General features: G+C 40.3%; 1 protein-coding gene across 1 annotated transcript; it reads left to right on the top strand.

The window, feature by feature from the left end:
* The first annotated feature begins 3,598 nt into the window (after positions 1 to 3,598).
* On the top strand, positions 3,599 to 19,725 carry fam120b (family with sequence similarity 120B). Its single transcript, XM_038701487.1, has 15 exons — positions 3,599 to 3,687; positions 4,312 to 4,449; positions 5,502 to 5,692; positions 6,026 to 6,159; positions 6,297 to 6,419; positions 6,653 to 6,844; positions 7,078 to 7,348; positions 7,438 to 7,657; positions 7,986 to 8,087; positions 8,504 to 8,676; positions 11,297 to 11,389; positions 14,228 to 14,434; positions 14,549 to 14,690; positions 19,039 to 19,246; positions 19,345 to 19,725. The coding sequence occupies exons 2-15, from the start codon at positions 4,314 to 4,316 to the stop codon at positions 19,373 to 19,375; spliced, it is 2,223 nt and encodes a 740-aa protein (XP_038557415.1). The 5' UTR covers positions 3,599 to 3,687; positions 4,312 to 4,313; the 3' UTR covers positions 19,376 to 19,725.
* Positions 19,726 to 20,053: the final 328 nt, after the last annotated feature.

Below are 20,053 nucleotides of genomic sequence, written 5' to 3'. Positions count from 1 at the left end.
TTCCTGTCTGTCAGGTCGCAGATTCTTATCCACATCACAAAGGATATCTTCATCAATTACAGTAAGGAGACATTTACAAAAAAAAGTTCAATAGACATGTATAGAAAATATGACTGACAGATATACGACGATCTCTCTCTGTATATATATATATATATACACACACACACACATATAGGCCTATAAGTATACATTTACTGGCGTATATTATCTATATTGCACTATTCCCTGTTCACTGTGTATGTTATTGTGTGTATCAGACGAATGGTCTGAGGACTGTGTTGTTACTGTAGAATGTTGTGATTTGTTGTTGTCTATTGTCTGTCTTTGTTTATGCATCATGGTCTGTACAAAACAACATTTCGGTCAGCTGTATACTTGAATGTGAAGAATGACAATAAAGTTTGACTTTATTTAACTTTGATTTTGACAGCGTTTTCAGCCATTTTGCATGTAGTGACTTATGCAATGAACTTATGCCTAGATGTTTTGGGGTGTAAGACTATTCACCAGATAACTGTTATAATTCGTTGTGATCAACATGACATAAGCAATTGATAATGTAGGAAACAGGAGATTGTACATAATCATTTGCTTCAGTGTGTCAAAGCATTTGCAATATGTTCAAAACAATGAGAAATCACTTTTATGATGTGCTCAAGTGACAAGATGATGTGGGAGTTGAACATGCAGTTTTGAATTCAATTCTGATCTGAGAAATGTACTAAAGTGAGTGAGAAAAACTGTAAGATTCTGTAATTTTACCTTTTGAACATCAATATTTTCAACATTCCTCCGTAAACCTCAATAGCTTCAGTGTTAGATTAAAAATGTTTTCCACTTTGACTCACATAGTCTGTACTTTTAACACAACTGCTTGTTCCAGTGCTCCAGTTACATTTGTTTTTTTATTGAGTAAAGCTAAAACAATTACAAGTCATTTAATCGATTAAAAACTATTTTGATATTTGATTAATCATTAGTTGTTGTGTCTCTAATGTGAGAATTTGCTGTTTTTCTTGCTGTCTTTTATTAAATAGAATATATTTGCATTTAACATTGATATTTGGACTGCACAAGCAATTTAAAAAAAACGTCACCTTGGCCTTTAGGAAATAGTATTTAACATTAATTGATGTTACTGAAATTCTAAAATTCAGATTTTTAGTTTTATGGGTCCTCCATCACATTGAATGGAAAATTTCTACATGTTTAGTGCATTTGTTTGACATGCTCCCCTGTAATTTACCATGAAATATCTGGTATTTTTGATCCGAATTTAACACTATAGTTTTGAACAGTTTTTGGCTATAAAACACGAGTTTGTAATGATGTATCACATTTATGATGATGATGTTCCAACTTTTAAATTTCCACATGACATCGATGTCACAGCAAGTCTTGCTTCATTGTGGAATCTAATGTTTGATGTTTAATGGACTTAAAACAAACAAACAAACAAAAAAACTGCCTTTTTAAATGAGTCACATACTCCCTGCTCTGTGAGATCCCTGCCCTGTGGCCCCCTGGGGGTCCTTGGCCTTTAGTTTGAGGACCAGTGGCCTCTAGCAGCAGGATTAACCAGGCCAGCTGCCCTGAGAGACCCTGGGCCCTGGACGCTGACATCAGGCCTGACCCCAGGGTGGCTACTATCAGGGACCCTGAGGGGATTTGGACAGGACTTGCTGTGTATATATGTGTGTGTGTGTTGTTCTTTCTGTTGGACAACTGTTGAGCCAGTACAGATTTGTGCAACGGTGTGTGTGTGTGTGTGTGTGTGTGTGTGCTTGTATGGTCAATTCTTTCCGGGGGTTAACTGCTGATCCAGTACAAATGGGAGTTGTTGGGGGGGCTGAGGGCAGTCGTGTGCTCCTGGAACATCTGCCCCTGTTTCTCCTGAGTCAAGCTTTGGTCAGGAGCAGGAGGGGGGGGGGGGACTCAAAGCAGAGGGGATCGAAGAAGAGAAGGACGAGTCAGCGTAGGAGGAGGAGGAAGTTGAAAAGATCTAGTGTGAATAGGCAACAGACCCAAACACTGGCTGCTGAAAGTGGGATGCAGGATTATATAAACCCCTTTCCACTTCTGGTCTTTTGTGTAGCCTAATGGAGGATATTTTCAGGGGTGTGAATATAAAGTGTATGTGTATATGTGCGCACATCCATGGACATACAATAAAGATTAGCTAAAACTCACATCAGGGTCCAAAAACCTTTATCCTGGTCCTGGATACACTGGGTTTGAACAGTGTGTGAGTTTGAAGGGCATACAGGCTACTGGGTCAACATGATAAAAGCACATTTTCATAAACAACACAGTATCCTGATTCCAGACCCAGTTTATCAGCAATTAAAATAAGGTGAAAACAAAATGGCAATTCAGAATACATGCAACAAATATATTTTACATGACTTGCAACTCTAAACCTCAGTTAATACAAAACAATAATACAAGTTCCTACACGGAGCTCATAAGACATCTCACAAACTGAACTGAGTTACCCAGATGATATGCCTTTACTGTCCACCTGCATCCTCAGCCTCAGCACCCCTCTTTGTCCAACCATCTCACTAGTGGGTGATTTTCTGCACTTCATATCAGACTAAAGCATTATTAATAGCATTAAGGGTGGCTAAGAAGATTAAGTTGCCCAACTGAAAAGATAAAGCTAAATTGTCCATTTAACACTTACTCAGTTTGTTGACAGATCACTCCATTCTAGAAAAACTGACAGCCACTTTACAAGACAACTTCAAACTGTTCTGAGACACTATCTTTTCTGTTCTCCTAGAGCCCTGTATTTTTTTGTGTAACTGAATTTTTTGTGTGATGTTACTGTTTTCCATCTTGTTGTTTACACATAACAATTCATTCTGATTATCAGGCTATAAGTATGGACCTCAACCTGAGAAATGACCACAGAAATAACAATTTTGTACATGAATAACTTTAAAACAAATGGGCTAAGGTAAAGCAGCTGGTGATTAAACACCTGCACAGCCTTCTTCCTAAAGGCATTCTCAAGGCTAAGGTGATCCTAACCTAAAGACTTACAAAGGAATAAGAGTGGGGGCAGGCAAAATTACAACACAGCTCCTCCCTACTTGGATTGTCCTCCCAGTCCACAGAGCATCTGGCTAAGGAACGACAGATGCTGACAGCTGGACTGACATCCAGCATATGCCCCTTTCTTTATTCTTGCTCCACTCAGACAATAGAGTGGAAGGGACGGGGGTGCTTTGTGTTGAGAAGGTAGACCTAATAGCTTGTGACTCCAGAAAAGAGCCCCCATTCTCCAGGAGAGCCTGGAGAGCAATTAGCCCTTCTTTGATCCCAGCCTGGGGAGTTATTGTGGGAGGACTGAGCCCACAAAAACCTCAATGGTCCATTCTTATTCATGCCACGTAAAGATGTTTATTTTTTACTTACAACCTCGGTAAATGGTGAAATTAGCGGTCCAATTTGTGTTCTAGGGATACATTTTATTTTGGGTCCGCATAGTCCTTTATATTTGGATTAATCGCACAGATACCACTGCATTGTAGTCTTGGTGGTGGGTTCCGCGCGCCGAGCACGTGTGCTTTGTTTTGCAACGTGATGACGCCACGCGTAGCTCATAGGAAGTGATTTGAATTTACACAAGTAAACACAACAAGGACAAACGCTACTCGTGAACAGCAAGATTTTAAAGTAAGATTTTGTATTGTGAAACAATAATATGGGCTAAACGTATACACAGACGTAACTTAGTTTTAGACTAGTTGGTTTATAAAGACACAAACGCTGCAGACTCGGAAATAAGATTTTAGCGGCTAGAAGCTAAGCTAACTCTATTCTCACTGAACACTGAACTGAACATGGCAAGCGGTCACATAATGTCACGTTGTGTTTTGTTTTATGTCGTCCCGACGTGAAACCGAAACAGTCTCACTAATAAAACCGTAAAATATAAGATGTTAGGCACACGTGAAATTAAAGTGGTGCCTAATAAGCTGTTCATATTTGTAATACTGTGTCATATCAACCTACTTCATGTACATAATAATACCTGCACAAACATATTTACTCCAGCATCCTTTGCACTCTGCTCCTCCATTACACTATTGTCTTGCTGTCTACAAATGTTTTTGTTTACGGTATGTGTGTATTATAAGCTGTAGTCTGAGTGTGTTTGTGTTTTGTTTATGCTTGTTCTATGTACATCGAGAGCAATGTAAGACCGGAGTCAGTTTCACATACCTGGACATTAAAGCTGATTCTGATTCTGATAATTCAGCACCTTGCTAAATCTGTCTCTCTGTTTCTTCTCTGTAGAAATGGGTGTCAAAGGTCTTCAGCACTTTATGGACCTTTGCTGTCCAGAAGCCTGTGTGACTGTAAACCTGAGAGAAATGGCCAGACAGCATGTTGCCAAAGGCCAGCAAGGCAGCACAAGCACAGCTGACACTACCAGTTGAGTCTGTTTCACTGTGTGCGAGCAGTGTGACAGTGTAAATCTGATGTGGTCCATGTTTTTGATTACCTTACCCTTGGTTAGTCAGGGGAGGAGATGGGGATGTTATCAAATAAAACAAATAACAGAACTTGTTTTCTGTAGCACCTTTCAAACAAGCTGCTGCACAGGTGCAGGTAAAACTTTCTGCTCTACCAATGCAGGTATATACTGTATACATCTGCCCACAGTACTTGTTTAAGGTTGTGCCATTGTGAGTAGTGGTAACCATACATACACTTACATTATTACTAAGAGTACTGTTACACATCTGCGATGGACTGGCGACCTGTCCAGGGTGTACCCTTTTGCCCGATGTCAGCTGGGATTGGCTCCAGCCCCCGCGACCCTGTACGCAGGATAAGCGGTTGGATGGATGAACTGTTACACATGCTAGTTGTAATAGATAGTAATACCTGGACAACTGGAATACCTGTTTTAACAAGAAAGTTAAATAGATATATAGATAATATAGCATTCAGTGTGAAAACACATGCATCTGTCTGGTCTGGGTGATGAGCCACAAAATAACTGAATTGTAATCCCCAAAGAGATATAAGAGAGATATCAAATGTCAATTTGGGCTCAAAGCATTTAACATTTTAATGTAATAAATTTGAAATTTGAATGGGAGCAGATAATAGTGTAGTGAGTCCTCGGATATTTAGATGACAGACAGAAATTTTGCATTTGATGATTAACAGTATATTTAGTTTTCTGTTTTTTTCTCTTCCTTGTCTTTAATATATGAATCATTTAACTATTTATAGATTAGTGTTAGTCAAAACATGTATAGATTTTTTCAGTATCCCTAATTTTAAACCACATACATAGACTTTGCTTCAGTAATGCAAGTAGTTTGAAAGATAAAAGTAGTGCTAACAAAGTGAAAACAGTGACAGCCACAAAAACAGGAAACTGGACATTTATTATGTATTATTGGGGTATTTTGTCAGGGTGGGTCAACACGCAGGCCTGCTCTTTATTACATTTGTATTTTACTCTTATTTAGGCCCCACACTTGTTGTGGATGGTATGGCCTGCCTGCGCCACTGGTACTCATGTAAGGACTGGGTATGTGGGGGCCAGTGGAGGGAGTACATGGATGTGCTAAAGACCTGGGTGGAGGCCTTCACTTCAGCAGGCATCAGACTAGTCTTCTTCTTTGATGGGGTGGTGGAAGAGCAGAAGAGACAGGAGTGGGTGAGGAAAGAATCTCTGTAAACCTGTGGTGTTTTATATATATATGTATATATATATATTTTTTCTTTTAGAAAACATATTTAAATGCTGTAATTCACAACACGCACGTCTTAGAAGTTCACCTGATGAAAGACTGTCAATCCACTACTGTCTTCAGTTATAGAGTTTATTGACATATTGTTTTCTGTAGCACAACAGTGTAGATGTTAATGATGTCACAGGATTTAAAGAACATATGCATGATGTATCAAAAGTCTGTCATATTTACTGACATGATCTAGTAAGTTTACACTGTCTCAGCCCCCTGTATGCAACATCCTCTCCTGTCCGCAGGTGAAGAGGAGACGCAGAGTGAACAGGGAGGTTTCTAAATTATTTCGTCACATGAAGGCACATGGAGTGCAACCTGGTAGAGAGCTCTTTTGTCTGCCTTCTGGTCTGGCAACATTCACGCCCTTTGCTCTCAGGTAAGCATTTACGAGACTGATCACGATGCAGCAGCCCTCTTGTACATAATCTATACATCGTGACAATACAGTTAGTAATGTATGTTTAAGACAGTGCTTCATTGATCTGAGATCTGATTGATTTTTGTTGCGTACAGGTCACTGGGTCAGGAAGTGTTCTGCTCAGTACAGGAGGCTGATTATGAGATAGCACGCTATGCTCGTCAGCATAGCAGTATGGGCATTCTGGGACAGGACACAGACTTTATCATATACGACAGGTATGCTAAAATGATCACGTTGTTATACTTTTGGACTTTGTTGAATTTAAATATTAAAAAATCATACATTAAATTGCTGCAGAATTACCTGCACTACAGTACCCACTGGTCACAGTTAAAATGCTGAAGTTGATAATAGATTAATAGATTCTGGAACTTTGATGTTATGGATTGATAAGTCATTGAAAATGTGGATAAACTGTCTGATCTGAACATGTAGTTTTATCTTAAAGTGCCCCCTACTTGTCTGTGGCAAAGCTGCGGATAGACAGCCTCACCACTGTCCTGTACGACCGACAGAGGCTCTGCCGAACCATTGGATTGGCTGTTACCCAGCTACCACTGCTGGCCTGTCTGCTAGGTAACGATGTGGTGTCAGAGGAGAAGATGCAGCACATCAGGAACGACGCCATGGAAACATACAGGTGCCTTTGAGGTTTTACCTTGGTGTTTGCGTGCTATTAATATTTGTTATTACTTATGAATATTGAAATGGAATTTTCATTCTTATCCTCTTTAAAATAAACGTCCTCTTTATTGTTGACTACATTTAGTTAAAAGAACATTAAAACCGAATTTGTAATATTTATGATGGTGAGTTAGCTTAGTTAAAGTTAAGATGAGGACATTACATGACAGCAATTGTATTGTTTCCCAGGATAAACAAACCTACACCACACTCGGGTGCTCCTCAGGGGCAGATGGTTCTAGCTGTATCCCACCTTGTGAGCTCCTTGTGGGGCAGAGATGAGGTAGAGACTGGGCTTATCCCCCAGTCTCTGAATCTGTCTGCTGCTCAAAGAGAGCTGTTGAAGAGGGGGATTTGCTCCTACTTGCTGCCTGGACAGGAAGTTCTTCAACGAGGTGACATCTCTGCACTTCCCTCTGCCCCTGCCTTTGAGAAAAATGTTAGTCCAGAAATCTTAAAGGTATGTTCTGTACTTCATTCTGTCTCTAATGTTTTGAGATATGAAATGCCACATTGGCTTATTACTTTTTACTTTGTGGTTTTCCCCAGGCCTGTAGAGAGAAGCACGTAGCAGCAGATGGTTTCATGGTTTACAGTGTTGTGTGTGAGGGAGTCATTGAATGTAGCAACACTCTGGAGGATGAGGAGGACGCTGAATTGCTGCCTCAGGCTCTTGTCTACAAGCCCTGCAGACAACACATCTATGGACTGCTGCTGCACGGGCATGATGCTAGGACAGTGAACTTAATAGATGGGCTGCACACATACAGTAAATACAAATGTTTAAGGTCATATCTTAAGGTCAAAGATGCACATGCACACAGTCAAAGAAAGCACATATCTAAGACACATGCAGATGTAAAGGTAGACACCCACAACTTAGTATACTAAACATGCTGAATGTGCGTATTCACAGGCACATACTGTGCACACACCTCAGGAGAAATGTATTCTTAGCACCGGAGTTTATGCTTTTACTTTGTGGTGTTGTGAATACTGTAGTTTAATAATAAAGACATGAATGTTTGTTTTGTCTTTTTCAGACATCAGCCTGAAGTCAATACAAGTATAACCTTGACTTATTTGCGTGTTTTCAGGCAGCACTGTTGACCTTCCAACCATCAGGGAGTGGTTTGTCTACCCTGGAAACCCTCTGAAGGAACCTGACATGGTCCACCCTGTCCCAATCAGCCTTCCATGTACTTTACCTTTTTCTTTATATATTGATTTACTAATGTTATTTCAATCTAGTTATGCCATCTGATGCAAGTTTAGAAGATGAGAGTTTTTTTGCTATAGTTCTGTTGAATTGTTCTTGCTAAGATGATGATACACTGTGCCACTCTTGGGTAATGCCCATTAAGTTTACAATGCTCCAGATAAGCAACGAAAACAACAACAACAATGAGTCATGTGGTCATAGAATTGTTTCCAGTGTTTCCTCTGTAATTAAATTAGCTATAGACTAAACTCATAGGCATCATTGGCCATCTGAATGACTCTGAAAAGTCCCCTCTGGTTATGCTTAGTACATTAAAGTTACTTCAACATTTTATGCAGTGTTTCTGCATCCAAAGCAAAATTCCACTGTATTTTTCTCTGTCTGAATGTGTAGGTGATCCGCCCGGTCTGGACTTGTTATGGTTCGGCACTGGTCCTGAAGTTTCTGCTCTTCGCCTGCTGTCATTCCTTTCAATTTTTGACTGCCAGGAGTTCGCCGAGTTATTTGGAGCTATTGAAGACTCTCTGCTGGCTGCTCTCTGCCTGGTCACTTACATAGCCCTCCAGGTAGTGTCAACTTTTTGTCGTTTCTTTGACAGCTTTCAGTGAGTAATGACAACACAGCTATAAGAAGTAAAACAGAGGTGAGGTGATTATTTATTGGGCTAAAATCAAATAAATTAAACAGGAAAAGGTGGCAACTTGTTGTCTTACTACATATAATCGTCCAGGAAAGAGAAACAGAAAACGCAGATTAAATATTTAGCCTAAAATGTAATTTATTTTTATTTTATTTTAATCAAAAAAACATTTTCTCTGATGGTATACTAGTATTTAGTCCACTACAACCTCATCTTGAGTCATGTTGGGTGTTCCAGTTGCAAAAACATTATTAGTGATGGGTACTTCGAAAATAGTCTCCACTGTGATTGATATGGCTGTTTTGGTTTTTGTCAGCCGGTCTGCCCATATGGCTTCGACTTCAATGAAGAAGTTAAGCTGTTAAATGAAACAGTCGAGGACAATGGAATAAGTTGGTATTTAGGCACTTCAGTTGAGATAATGCCAGTGTGTGGGTAGTAAAGCCACACCTGTTGTATGTTGTGTGACAAACACACAAGTCAGCCTTTGATTTTGGATTTACATCTGTAACATATACAACAATTATTCAGCTCTTGTGATTTGAAGTTAAACATCACTTGTTAGCGGTCTCTTTTTTTGTCATGGCTTGGTGGTCGCCACTATCACCCAGAGTGCCCAGTTTAGCCGCAGTCACAAGTCTCCAGCTCTTACGTCAACAGTTGCTCTGATAACCACCCAGGGGCTTTAAATATCTTAGTGATTACTTAATTCACCTAACTACAATGCTGTCTTTATTTTGGTTGCAAAATCTTGTTGAATCTTAAACTATAAACATTTGTTCTGTTTGTAATCCTGCCGTAATGCCTTGTTTTAGTTTCTCCAGCACAATCAAAGTATATGAAAGAAGCAGAGATTTGTGTTTTTGGTTTGACGTCATGTAATTGTGCTTTAACACAACAGACATCACAGGATCACATTACCTGGATAAAGGTGCGTGCGTCATTTAGCATGAAGCTAAACAAAAAATACAGTGTAGATTATTGTTATCGAACAAATGTTTTGGTATCGGACAGGTCTTAAATAGCTATTTAATGCCTCCAAGTTATATCTTCAAAGAAATTTATCTTAAAATTTTCTAAATGTGCTCATGAAATTTTACTTTTCTTCCACATTTGAAAATAATGCGTGAATTCACACAGTCTTTTTGTTGAGCTGAGTTGAGGAAGTGCTGTCTGCAGGGTTTATGCTGTCTTCCAACCTCATCAGAAAAAAACTGAGGATGATAGAGTGGCTTTTTCATGATGCATGTGTGCATGTTGTCTTAAAAGAGTACTCCACTGATTTAGCATCACATTGCTAAACATTGATGGACAGTAAAAAAAAATGGATTGATGCACCAAGAACCAGAGATCTGTTTTCATGTGAGACATTTTTCTATGAGCTTGCCTCAAGAAGAGATGAGGAGCTCAAACTCGTAATCTTCAGCACCAACTGATGTGACTCGTAACATCACTTGAAGCAGTTTGTCAGACTTTGCATGGCTGCCTCAGGCCCCACCACTTTTTTCACGTATGTAGTAGTACTCCCCAACACCTGTAAACAGACTTTGATGTATAAAATTGGTTCCACTTCAATGTTAAGAGCAATCTCTTATTCACATTATTCTGCCTAAAAACATTTATTTACACATTATATGCATCATATGCAATTAATTGTGTAAACAGTAAAATGTCCTATCCTACTTTATTTACACTTTATTTACACTGTATACAACTGTCACTCTAAGCTAACAATAAAAACATCTGAACAGTTTGCTATGAAGGAGTGTTTTCACAATTTAATTTGAATGACAAAGCACAAAGGAAAAGCATTAAGAAAGGTGACCAAAGTAGGGCTGAACAATATTATTGAAATCACAATATGGCCAAGTGCAATATCCAGAGCTGCAATTTTTTTTCTTTATAAATGGAAACATTATCGTGCTACAGAGATGTCACCGCCTGCAACTCATAGTCTATTTGGTACAAACCCCAGCAAAAATCACATCATGCCACATTTCCTTCAGTGAAAAATAAAAGCAAAAATCGTGACTCATATCGCAATATCAGTTGTTGATGTTAACCCTACACCTCAGTAAGTTAGACCTGTCTTTACAACATCATTTGAGCTAATAGCACTCTGAGATCGACAGGCACCCTTCCAGACAGATGCAGATTTTTGGGCAAACAACCAGACGGGCACTTGGAGCCAGTCATTTAAATGGATGAAGGAGCAACAGACAGACAGAAGAGCAGTTTGTGAGATGGATCGTTAGATGATTGGACAACGACAAAGTCGAGCTGGCAGACAACTGTAGCTGTTGTCTGATCCCTGCTGTATTCACATTCCCTCATCACTCTTCTATTTAAATAGCTGCAGGGTTTGTTTTATACACACAACTGGGCAGCCTTGTTTCTGTGTGCAGCCTTGTTTCTTTCTCTGTTGAATTGTTACAGAAAGAGCAGACAAAACAAACTGACCCACACAGAAGACACACTGGGATGTGATCGCACTGGCTAACCATATATTTTCCTATGGGTGTACATGTTTGTGTGTATGTTTTCAGGTACCAGCTTTGTCTCAAGAGGACTTGGATGCTTACCTGAGTCAGGCCGTGTGTCTGAGACTAAAATCCTCTCAGGAGCTTCAACAGATCAAAGTCAGTTACAAACACAAACACACACATACTGTATATGACATCTATTGCTTTTATATTTTTACTGATTTTCAACCAAAAATAGCTATGTTGTATTTTTTGAAGGAACAGACCAGTTTTCTGATCCCCCCCCCCCCCCTCACCTGCCTAGTGATCAAGAAGCACCGATCAGAATGACAGGAAATTAATGAAAAACATTGTTAATTAAGTGAGTTGTTTATCAAACAAAAATGCAGACTCTCTGTTTCCATTTGATTAGATGTGAGGATTTTCTTTTTTTCTCTGTATTACATCAAACTAATCGAATATTTTTGAGTTTTGGATGGTTGGTCAGACAAAACAATTAATTTGAAGACGTTTGTGCTTTCAATGGGGCTTTTGAACTATTTTTACAAAATGGTTGATTCAATCATAAACAATAATTCACATATTAATCAATAATGACTCAATAGTTGCGGACGTAAGAGAACACTTCTGTCCTCTCAAAGAGTCTTCAGTGATCATTCAGTGACTTGTGAGCTCTCACAGATGTGAGAGTCAGCTGTGCTTTTCCATTCTCTGGGAAAACGGCTGTGCTGTTTGCTGCCTTGTTGTAGCCCCATTTATTTTTACTGCTTAATTACCATACTTGTGTCTAGTAATTTGTATTTTTGCTGCTTGTCTGTTCTACACAATAATTAGGGCTGGGCGTTGATTTGAATATGCTGTCTGGGAGAGGTTCAGAGCGGCAGGAGGGGGGTTAACTGAGTGACTAGTGTATGGATTAACACGCACACAAAAACTTAACACGTGAATTTAACCACATGCTCCCTTCAGCACATCACACTTATACACATGTCATTTGTCCAACCTCCCCCCCCCACCAGATTTTTTCGAATAAAGATTAGAATGGTTTGTGTGAGTGTGTGTTCAACTGAGTAAAAATTTGTCACACCATTTGTGTGTGTGTGTGTTTAGGGGAAAAGGGTTGTGGGTACTAGGTTTTGGGATCTTTATGTTGCGTTGCAACATTCCTCCCCATGGGACTGTGATTGTGGCGTGTGTGTGTGTGTGACAGAGAGAGTGTGTGCTGGCGACAGCCGCCGTCTGTCCTGGCTGACGCTCACCACATGGAGCTATTTACACCAAGCACACTCCGCCCCGCTGGACACACACACACACACACACACACGTTGCTGTCTTTGTCTCACTCACTTTGTGTGTTCTCATATTCTTCTACTTTTTTACTCTCAGCCACTTTCTCTTTTTCTGTCTCTGTTGCTCTTTATCTTTTTTTTTCTCCCGGCCCCTTTGTGTCGGTGTGTTTGCGTGCGCCTTCAGGCTTTTGTGTTTCTGTCCAGAGGTTCATTGTTTTCAGAAGGTGAAGCTGTGTTTGACTGGAAGCAGGTGGCAGACAGGGCTGTGTGAGTGTATGTACACATAATCACTGTTATCAGTGCTATCTGCCAGAGGACAGGTGAGAGCAGAAAGCAGGCACACACACACAGACAACATCTGACTGCTGTCGTTACAGTTAGCTTGTTCTCTGTTGTTCATCATCCTTCTCGAGTTTCTTCTTTCTTTTCTTTCTCCAATGCTGACTTCTATGGTCTTTGTTAGCAAGCAACGTAACCTTCCTGTTGTTTTTCCTTTAATTATTTAACTTAAACTGACCCCAATGTAAAAAAAACAAACAATAGCATTTATTTTGCAGTACCAAAAGAACACCTGTAGGAAATTCTGTCCTAGCGTTATATTAAATTTATCCTGTAAGTTATAAAGTTATTTATAAAATGTACAGTTTACATTCAGATAAATATTGTTCCAAAAAGGTTTTTCACCCTCAACTTGTTCCCCTCTCGACTCAGTGCCTCATCAGTCTAATTTTCAACACTTTGTAGTGTATAATTTCATTAAAAAAGTAAAGTCTCATTCAAGTCACATGTACTGCATTACTGTACTTCCATATTAGTGTTAAATATGTTCCAGTGAGCAAATCTAGGTAAAGACGTGTCACTGTCAAATACAGTAACCAGCCAATCAGTTCTGTCACCTATAGATAGCCAGCTAGACAGATAGTGGCAGGAAAGTGGGAGGTCTGAGTCTGAAATATAATCATGTGATATACGTGTGAAGATTGAGCAGATAAGGTTGTGCATATTTGGGTTGGGAAAAGCCACTTATTTTAGCAGCTGTAAGTAAAATCTCAATCACTATGCATACTAGAGAAACAGATGTCGCTTTATAGCAGGAATGTTTTAACGGTGATTTAAGCTATAGTTGTGATGGATGCCTTAACTTCTACTTCTCAGTTAAGTTGTATAAGCTTTATTAATGTAAATGTCATGATAAACATGCCAATCTGGTATGTCAGTCAGTCTAAGGTGAATGAACCAAAATGATACATATTACTGATCAATAATGAGGACATACTGCTGAGCAAAGTCTGTTTCCTGAGAAAGACCATTAGATGTGTTGTAAGTGGAGTAAAGACAAACAGTTATGATTTTTTTTAATCAAATGAAGATACATTTTTTTGTAGTAAGTAAATTTTGTAGATTAATTTATTAACATTACTAAATGGAAGACCGAGATCTCTCTCCGTGTTCGGGAGAGTGATGTGGTGTGTGGTCAGCCGCTGTGGGGGTGCTGAGAATCTGTGTTTTTTGCTTTGAGCTAAAGGAAATTATTGTCACATGTGGTGAAGTCAAGTATGACCTGCTGGCAACTCAAAACAGAGTCCCTGTTGCTGCAGTCATGGCTGTGTATGACGACAGAAGATACACCAAATATCAAGCCTCATGATAAACATGTTCTACGAACCAAATGTAAAACCCAACTTTTTTCTTCCTCTGCTCTCAGCTGCCTTTCCTTTGCAGTCGTGCGGTGCAGCTGGGATCTCTCTATGTCCGAGGACTGAGCCACCTGCTGGGTGCTAACTGTGCCAGCGGATGCCCACTGCCCAGCGCTGCCCTGATGCCTTGGCACAGCTTCGATGGACGGCTGTTCCACTCAAAGTACCTGCTGGCACACAGCGGCACAGAGAAAACAGTGTTGCTGGAAAGCGATGTAAGTGGAGACAGAAAAACAAAAAGGGGAATGTGTGTGTATATAGTAATGTGGTAACATTTTGAGGAGAGAAAAAAAGTGAGAAAGCGTGTTGTTATCTGCCTCTCTCTCCAGTCGTCCTGCTTGTCTCTGTTTGTCCGCCTGAGAGTGAAACTTACAGAAGCCTGCAGGAGACGAGGCAGAGTCCTGCAGTCCAGACCCAATCTGTTAGAACAAAGTCATAAAACCACACCAGGATACAGAGAAAAACACGCAGGTGAGACATGTGACTGACATGTGACTGACATGTCTTTATAGATACACACCACCCACCTACAATGTCGGCCACCTTTCACAGATTTTTCAGAACAGGTGAACACTTTCTTTCCACATGTGACTCGTGCTGATTGTTTTCTGTGGGGCACTGTGAAAGTGTTGTCTATAAAGATGTTGCTGTATATATAAAAAACATTTAACAATGACACAGTCACCTACAGACTTAATCAAAATCATAAAAAGGGTCACAGTGCATGATAAAAGTATGGAAAATATGTCTTCAAAGTACTAAAAGTGATTAATTAATAATCAAAAAAGATTGATTTTGATTGGCCAGTACTCTTCGGAAAAGGAGTTTTTATCTTGGGACCATCCTGGTTAAATAAAGGTCAGAGAGAGAAAAACGGTTTGACCTGAGTAAAGAAAGGTTATTGTGTTACGAGGACACCCTGGTGGCCTAGTGGTTAGGTATGCTTGGTGCAAATCTGGCTGGGGACCTTTGTTTCATGTCATAGCCCTCTTTCTCTTCCCGTGTTTCCTGTCTGTATCTATACTTTCCAATAAATAGGCAAAAATGCCAAAAGCAAACATTATAAAAGTGATTTTATAATGTCTGTATTATTGTTAAGGCTCCTGTAGTTCAGTTTTTATGTCTTGGAGCTTGTCTTTGTTTCTAATCACTGTCCAAAGTACAGAGAGCTTTAGAAACTCTCCATAGCCCATTTTAAAACTGAAGAAAATATAACAGAGAAGCTGCATTTTAATCTGACAGTTCATCTGTGGTTGTAGTTCTCTGGTGCCCCTCGCAGAACCACATTACCCAGAGGGCTGTGCTGTAACCAGCACCATATGTGCTGCGGCCTTAACGCATACCACCGGGTGCGTCCACGCACACACGTGCACGCTTGGATCGGAGACTGCTTTGTCAGTGCACTACTAATAGTAGGTTTCTGTTTATAGGCTGAGAGAGCTCTATTTTAAGACACACAACAAGACTAACTGATTACAGACTTCTCTCTTATGTCGCTTCCCTCTCTTTGCTCCCCTTCCTCTCAGTCATTCCCCTCTGTCTACCTCTTCATCCTTTCATTTTTCTCTCTTATTTTCTTCACTCTCTCTCTCTCTGTCTTTTTCTTATTTCTCACTGTTGTCCTCTGTGTGTTGCTGCGTGCAGCGTCTTCACACTCTACAGACGTCTTCCCATCTTATCAAACATATTCAGCCTCTTACACACCAAGTTGAGCTCTCTGTTGGCACAGACTCTGTCCTGCTCAGTGGTCACTCTCAGCTGACGACTCAGCAGTAGCACATGAAATGCGACCCCGTACTTTCTTTTCAACCCTGTGACTTATAAACCTTTTGGGAACATTTCTCTGCGTGCCCTGTTGGCGCAGAGTCTCCGAATTGCGCTGAACTGTCTGCTTTTTGCCCAAGTCAACCCTTGTGGGTCTCATGAGGATGTTTCTGGTTTTATAGATGGAAGGCTATACCCTCTTTATACCTCAGTGTTTCATTTCTGCCAGACGCAGACACCAATCATTACTACAGAACTGTGGGGATATGAACTGTGTGTGTGTATGAGAGACAGAGAGTGTGTGTGTGCGTGAGAGTAGTGGTGGCGCTATGTGGTATCGTTGAGGGCCCAGTTTGGTTTTTGTTTGGAATTGGGCCTGATGTTTAGTCTCCTCAGCAAATATCTCCTCTGCCCGCCTGCCCTGGCAATTACGTTTCAGCAGTGAATCCAGTATAGCTGCCCTCCCACGTCTCTTCAGTTAGCTTCTGTCTAAAAAAGACAAAAAGTAAATGAAAACAACCTAATTTTCTGATTGGCTCACGTGCGTTGTGGAGCACGTTTTCCTTTGGCTGATGAGGAAGTGATGGACCACTACTCTCTCCTCCAGCCTGTCCTCTGATTAACACACATTTAACTCTCCTCTGACACAGGATTAACACATTTTTTCTAATCTTTCTCGAATCTTATTTGTCTCCCACTTTTGGTTTTAGTCTGAATCTCAATCTGAGAAATTGAATCTTTTTCAAAAGACATACCAACCACTGGTAAGGTTTTTGGTGCTTGTGGCCTGACTTTTACATCCACTTATGCATGGCATGCTTTCATTTGCTTTTCCTCCGCACTTTCACACTCCGTGAATGGATTGATGGTAGGGTGGCGGGCTGATTTGGCCCAGCAGGCTATAGCTCCCTTTTGGCAAGGTCTAAAGTTGGACATGGTCTTTCATTTCAAGCACTTTGTAATTGACTTAAAATCTGCCACATCTGACAAAGTTCCTGAAGTGAAAAGTGTGCCAAGCTTTTTAGAATGCGAGAATAGATTTTAATTGTAGCTAAACAGGAGCAACATAGAGCTTTTTCTGTCAGTTCATCAATTTTATAACCAATAGTAGAGCAAAAGTCACAACCATAAGTACAAAGACTATGTTTCATCTTAGTTGGGGTTTTTGTTTTTATTTGTTAGATGACAGTTGACAAGGAGATCTGTAAGCTTTCAGCCTCATGAAATGTTTTTCTTTCTTTAAATAATTCAACTTTCGAACCCGGCAGCGTTTGTCAGACTTGATGAGTGTGTATGTCGCTGTGATATGGCATTTGTTGTATTTTTTTGCTGTTCTGTGGGTAGCCTTGAAATAACTGCAGACAGACTTTAAAGGCAAGCTGTGTGTGTGTGTGTGTGTGTGTTTGAGAGAGTGACAGAGAGAGAGGAGCAGTTGTTACTTTATGCAAAGATTGGGGCTATTAACCAAGATTTACTAAGATCGTAGAATTTAGAATTAGAGGTTGGCGCGGAAGTCTAACTTAACTTATCCAGTTCATTAGTCTATTCCCAGAGTCTAAAGAATAAGGCTAGTGAAGCCTCATAATTTACTCAGAAACTGAATTTAGGCTTAAAGCACGAGACAGCTAATAAATATGTGGCTATGAATAAATATGTGGCTATGCCAAATGTGAGAGGGGTCACTTGTATGAACCTACAGAGATTATCACCAGTCTCTACTGAGTTTTAGGTTTTCCCCTGCTGCAACTTTACTCTTTTGGTTCACACTCAGTTTTATGTGAAAAAGCTCTAAAAAACCACTTTACACTACCTGCGTAGCAAGAAATGGCAGACAGACATAGTTACGCCAGGAAACCACTGACTCCGGCCATGGCACATTACGGCTACGGCATGGATGCAAACATTGCCCGGCGCCACTGTAAGCGTCTCAGAAGCATGTTGCTTGCCCCACGTTATTTACTTGTTATTAATTTGTCATTTTTGTGCTTTTACCACCTTCTTCACAGCTCCCTGTGACCCCACTTCGTCACAGGGAGCCTTCTTCAGGCTGCATGTTGAAGTGTCCTTGGGCAAGATACTGAACCCCGAATTGATCCAGTGTATGAATGTGTGAATGTTAGTTTCTGTTTGAGCACTTAGGCTCAGTGTGTGAATGGTGAATGCAGATGTAGTGTAAAAGTGGGCGAAAAGACTAGAAAGGCGCTATACAAATATGGAGCAATACATTTACATTACAAATTCACTCGTTGCGTCAACTCTAGTACAAAAAAACAAACCAAAACAGAAGCAAACAGTAGACAAATAAAATATACATTAAATTACTATAAAGGAATTAAAATTGGAATAAATATGTACACTATTTACAGATGCAGGTATGTACAGGTAGGACCGGGGTTGCTAGATAAAGTGCAGTAGTGGTAATCAGTATTGCAGTTGGTGTATAGCAGGCAAGCATACAATACTAAACAGTAGTGCAATATGATGGTTACATTATGTTGCTTCCGAGTTAAAAAGTCCGACTGCAGCTGGAATGAAGGACCTGCGGTAGCGCTCCTTCTTGCATTTTGGGTGCAGCAGTCTGCTGCTGAAGTAGCTGCTTAAAGACACCACTGATTCATGCAGGGGGTGGGAGCTTGACTAGCATCCTCCTCCCACCCACCTGCTCTGTGGTGTCCAGAGGACAGTCCAGGACAGAGCTAGAACCTCTTAACCAGTTTATTCAGTCTTTTTCTGTCCCTCTCTGTGCTGCCGGCTCCCCAGCCGACGACTACGTAGAAGATCGCAGATGTCACCACAGTGTCTTAGAACGTCTTTAACTTTATTTCTCTGCGACATAACATTTTCAAGACTAAGCCACAAATTAGTGAAAAAGAGATTAAACACCCAATAACTCAACAGAAAATACCTGATATCACACATTTCCATTAGAGCCCAGTGCACATAAAACCACTGGGATGAAACAATACAGAAATCTTTCAAATGGTGTGTCCGTGTAGGGCTGATTGTAAGATAAGATGTTTTCTGGTCCTTTAAATATTACATTTCTCACTTTCAGGTCGGCATCCGGGTGCTGGTGAGAGCTGGAGGGAGAGAGGAGAGACGACAGGAGGCCTTCGCCATGGAGGAGGGTGGAGGGAGAGAGGGGAGGTGAGAGGAGACAGAAGAGAATATGAAAACAGAGAGAGACCATGGGAGAGAGGAAGAGGGATGAGAGGAGGCTGTGATGGAGGACAGTGCAGAGGTCGATACCAGCTGGCTGCGAGGTAACACCAGTGTGGCACTAAAATGTCTTCTGATCTAATGTTACTACTGTTCTTGTCTGTTCTGTAACGTTATGTTTCATTTTTTCCTCTCCTCTCAGATGGTCGCATCCTCCTGCACCAGGAAAATAACTTGACCCTGAACAGAGAGAAGAGGAGGATTAGAGGGGAGGATTTGAGGAGTTAAGAGGATGGGAAAGATGTGATGAATTTCTCTGAACAACCTGATTAGTGAATTACCCGTCAGGGATGTTTGTCTAAAGGAGGCAGTATGTAGAGAAATGGGGATCAAGAGGAGGAGGAATTAAGAGATTAGGTATACATCATTTAATTTGCCAGTTTAACCTGAATGTGTCTTTTTGTGCATCTAAAAATAATCCTGTAGACATACTATGAACATTGCAAAACCTCTCCTTTATCTCAGGGTGGCTTGCTTGTTTTACTGGGACAGAAATTAAACATACACATAATCACTCACAAAACAAATGAGTCAAACATTCACTGAGAAGTAGATAAATGGTTAATCCTCAAGTCAATTTTTACCTCTTATTTGTGACAAAATATCTTTAAAGCTATGTGTTTCCAGTGGCATAATCCTTTTAATGGAATGGTTTTAACTAGGGAAACAGCAACGCAGATATCAAATATCGGCCGAAATAGGGCATTGGTACCAGAGATTTATACACTTCCAAGAGCTATTTGTGACATGTCAAAAACAAATGAGGCAACTTGAGTTTCTGCACAGAAGAATGTGAGTTTTCTGTAATGGATAATAATAGAGAAAGAGGTTCAAATTGTCAGCTGTATTGT

Source organism: Micropterus salmoides, unplaced genomic scaffold, assembly GCF_014851395.1.
Source record: "Micropterus salmoides isolate LMB-PRFRI ecotype aquatic unplaced genomic scaffold, ASM1485139v1 Ms_hic_scaffold_6, whole genome shotgun sequence".
Lineage (NCBI taxonomy): Eukaryota > Metazoa > Chordata > Actinopteri > Centrarchiformes > Centrarchidae > Micropterus > Micropterus salmoides.
This window is presented reverse-complemented; position numbering and strand designations above follow the sequence as displayed.

What these genes read in the sequence shown, in the direction of transcription:
- fam120b (XM_038701487.1), top strand. Translation starts at nt 4,314, where the DNA reads ATGGGTGTCAAAGGTCTTCAGCACTTTATGGACCTTTGCTGTCCAGAA. An exon ending in AGGAGCTTCAACAGATCAAA is followed by an intron (nt 11,390 to 14,227) that starts GTCAGTTACAAA and finishes CTCTGCTCTCAG; the next exon opens with CTGCCTTTCCTTTGCAGTCG. An exon ending in CGATACCAGCTGGCTGCGAG is followed by an intron (nt 19,247 to 19,344) that starts GTAACACCAGTG and finishes CTCTCCTCTCAG; the next exon opens with ATGGTCGCATCCTCCTGCAC.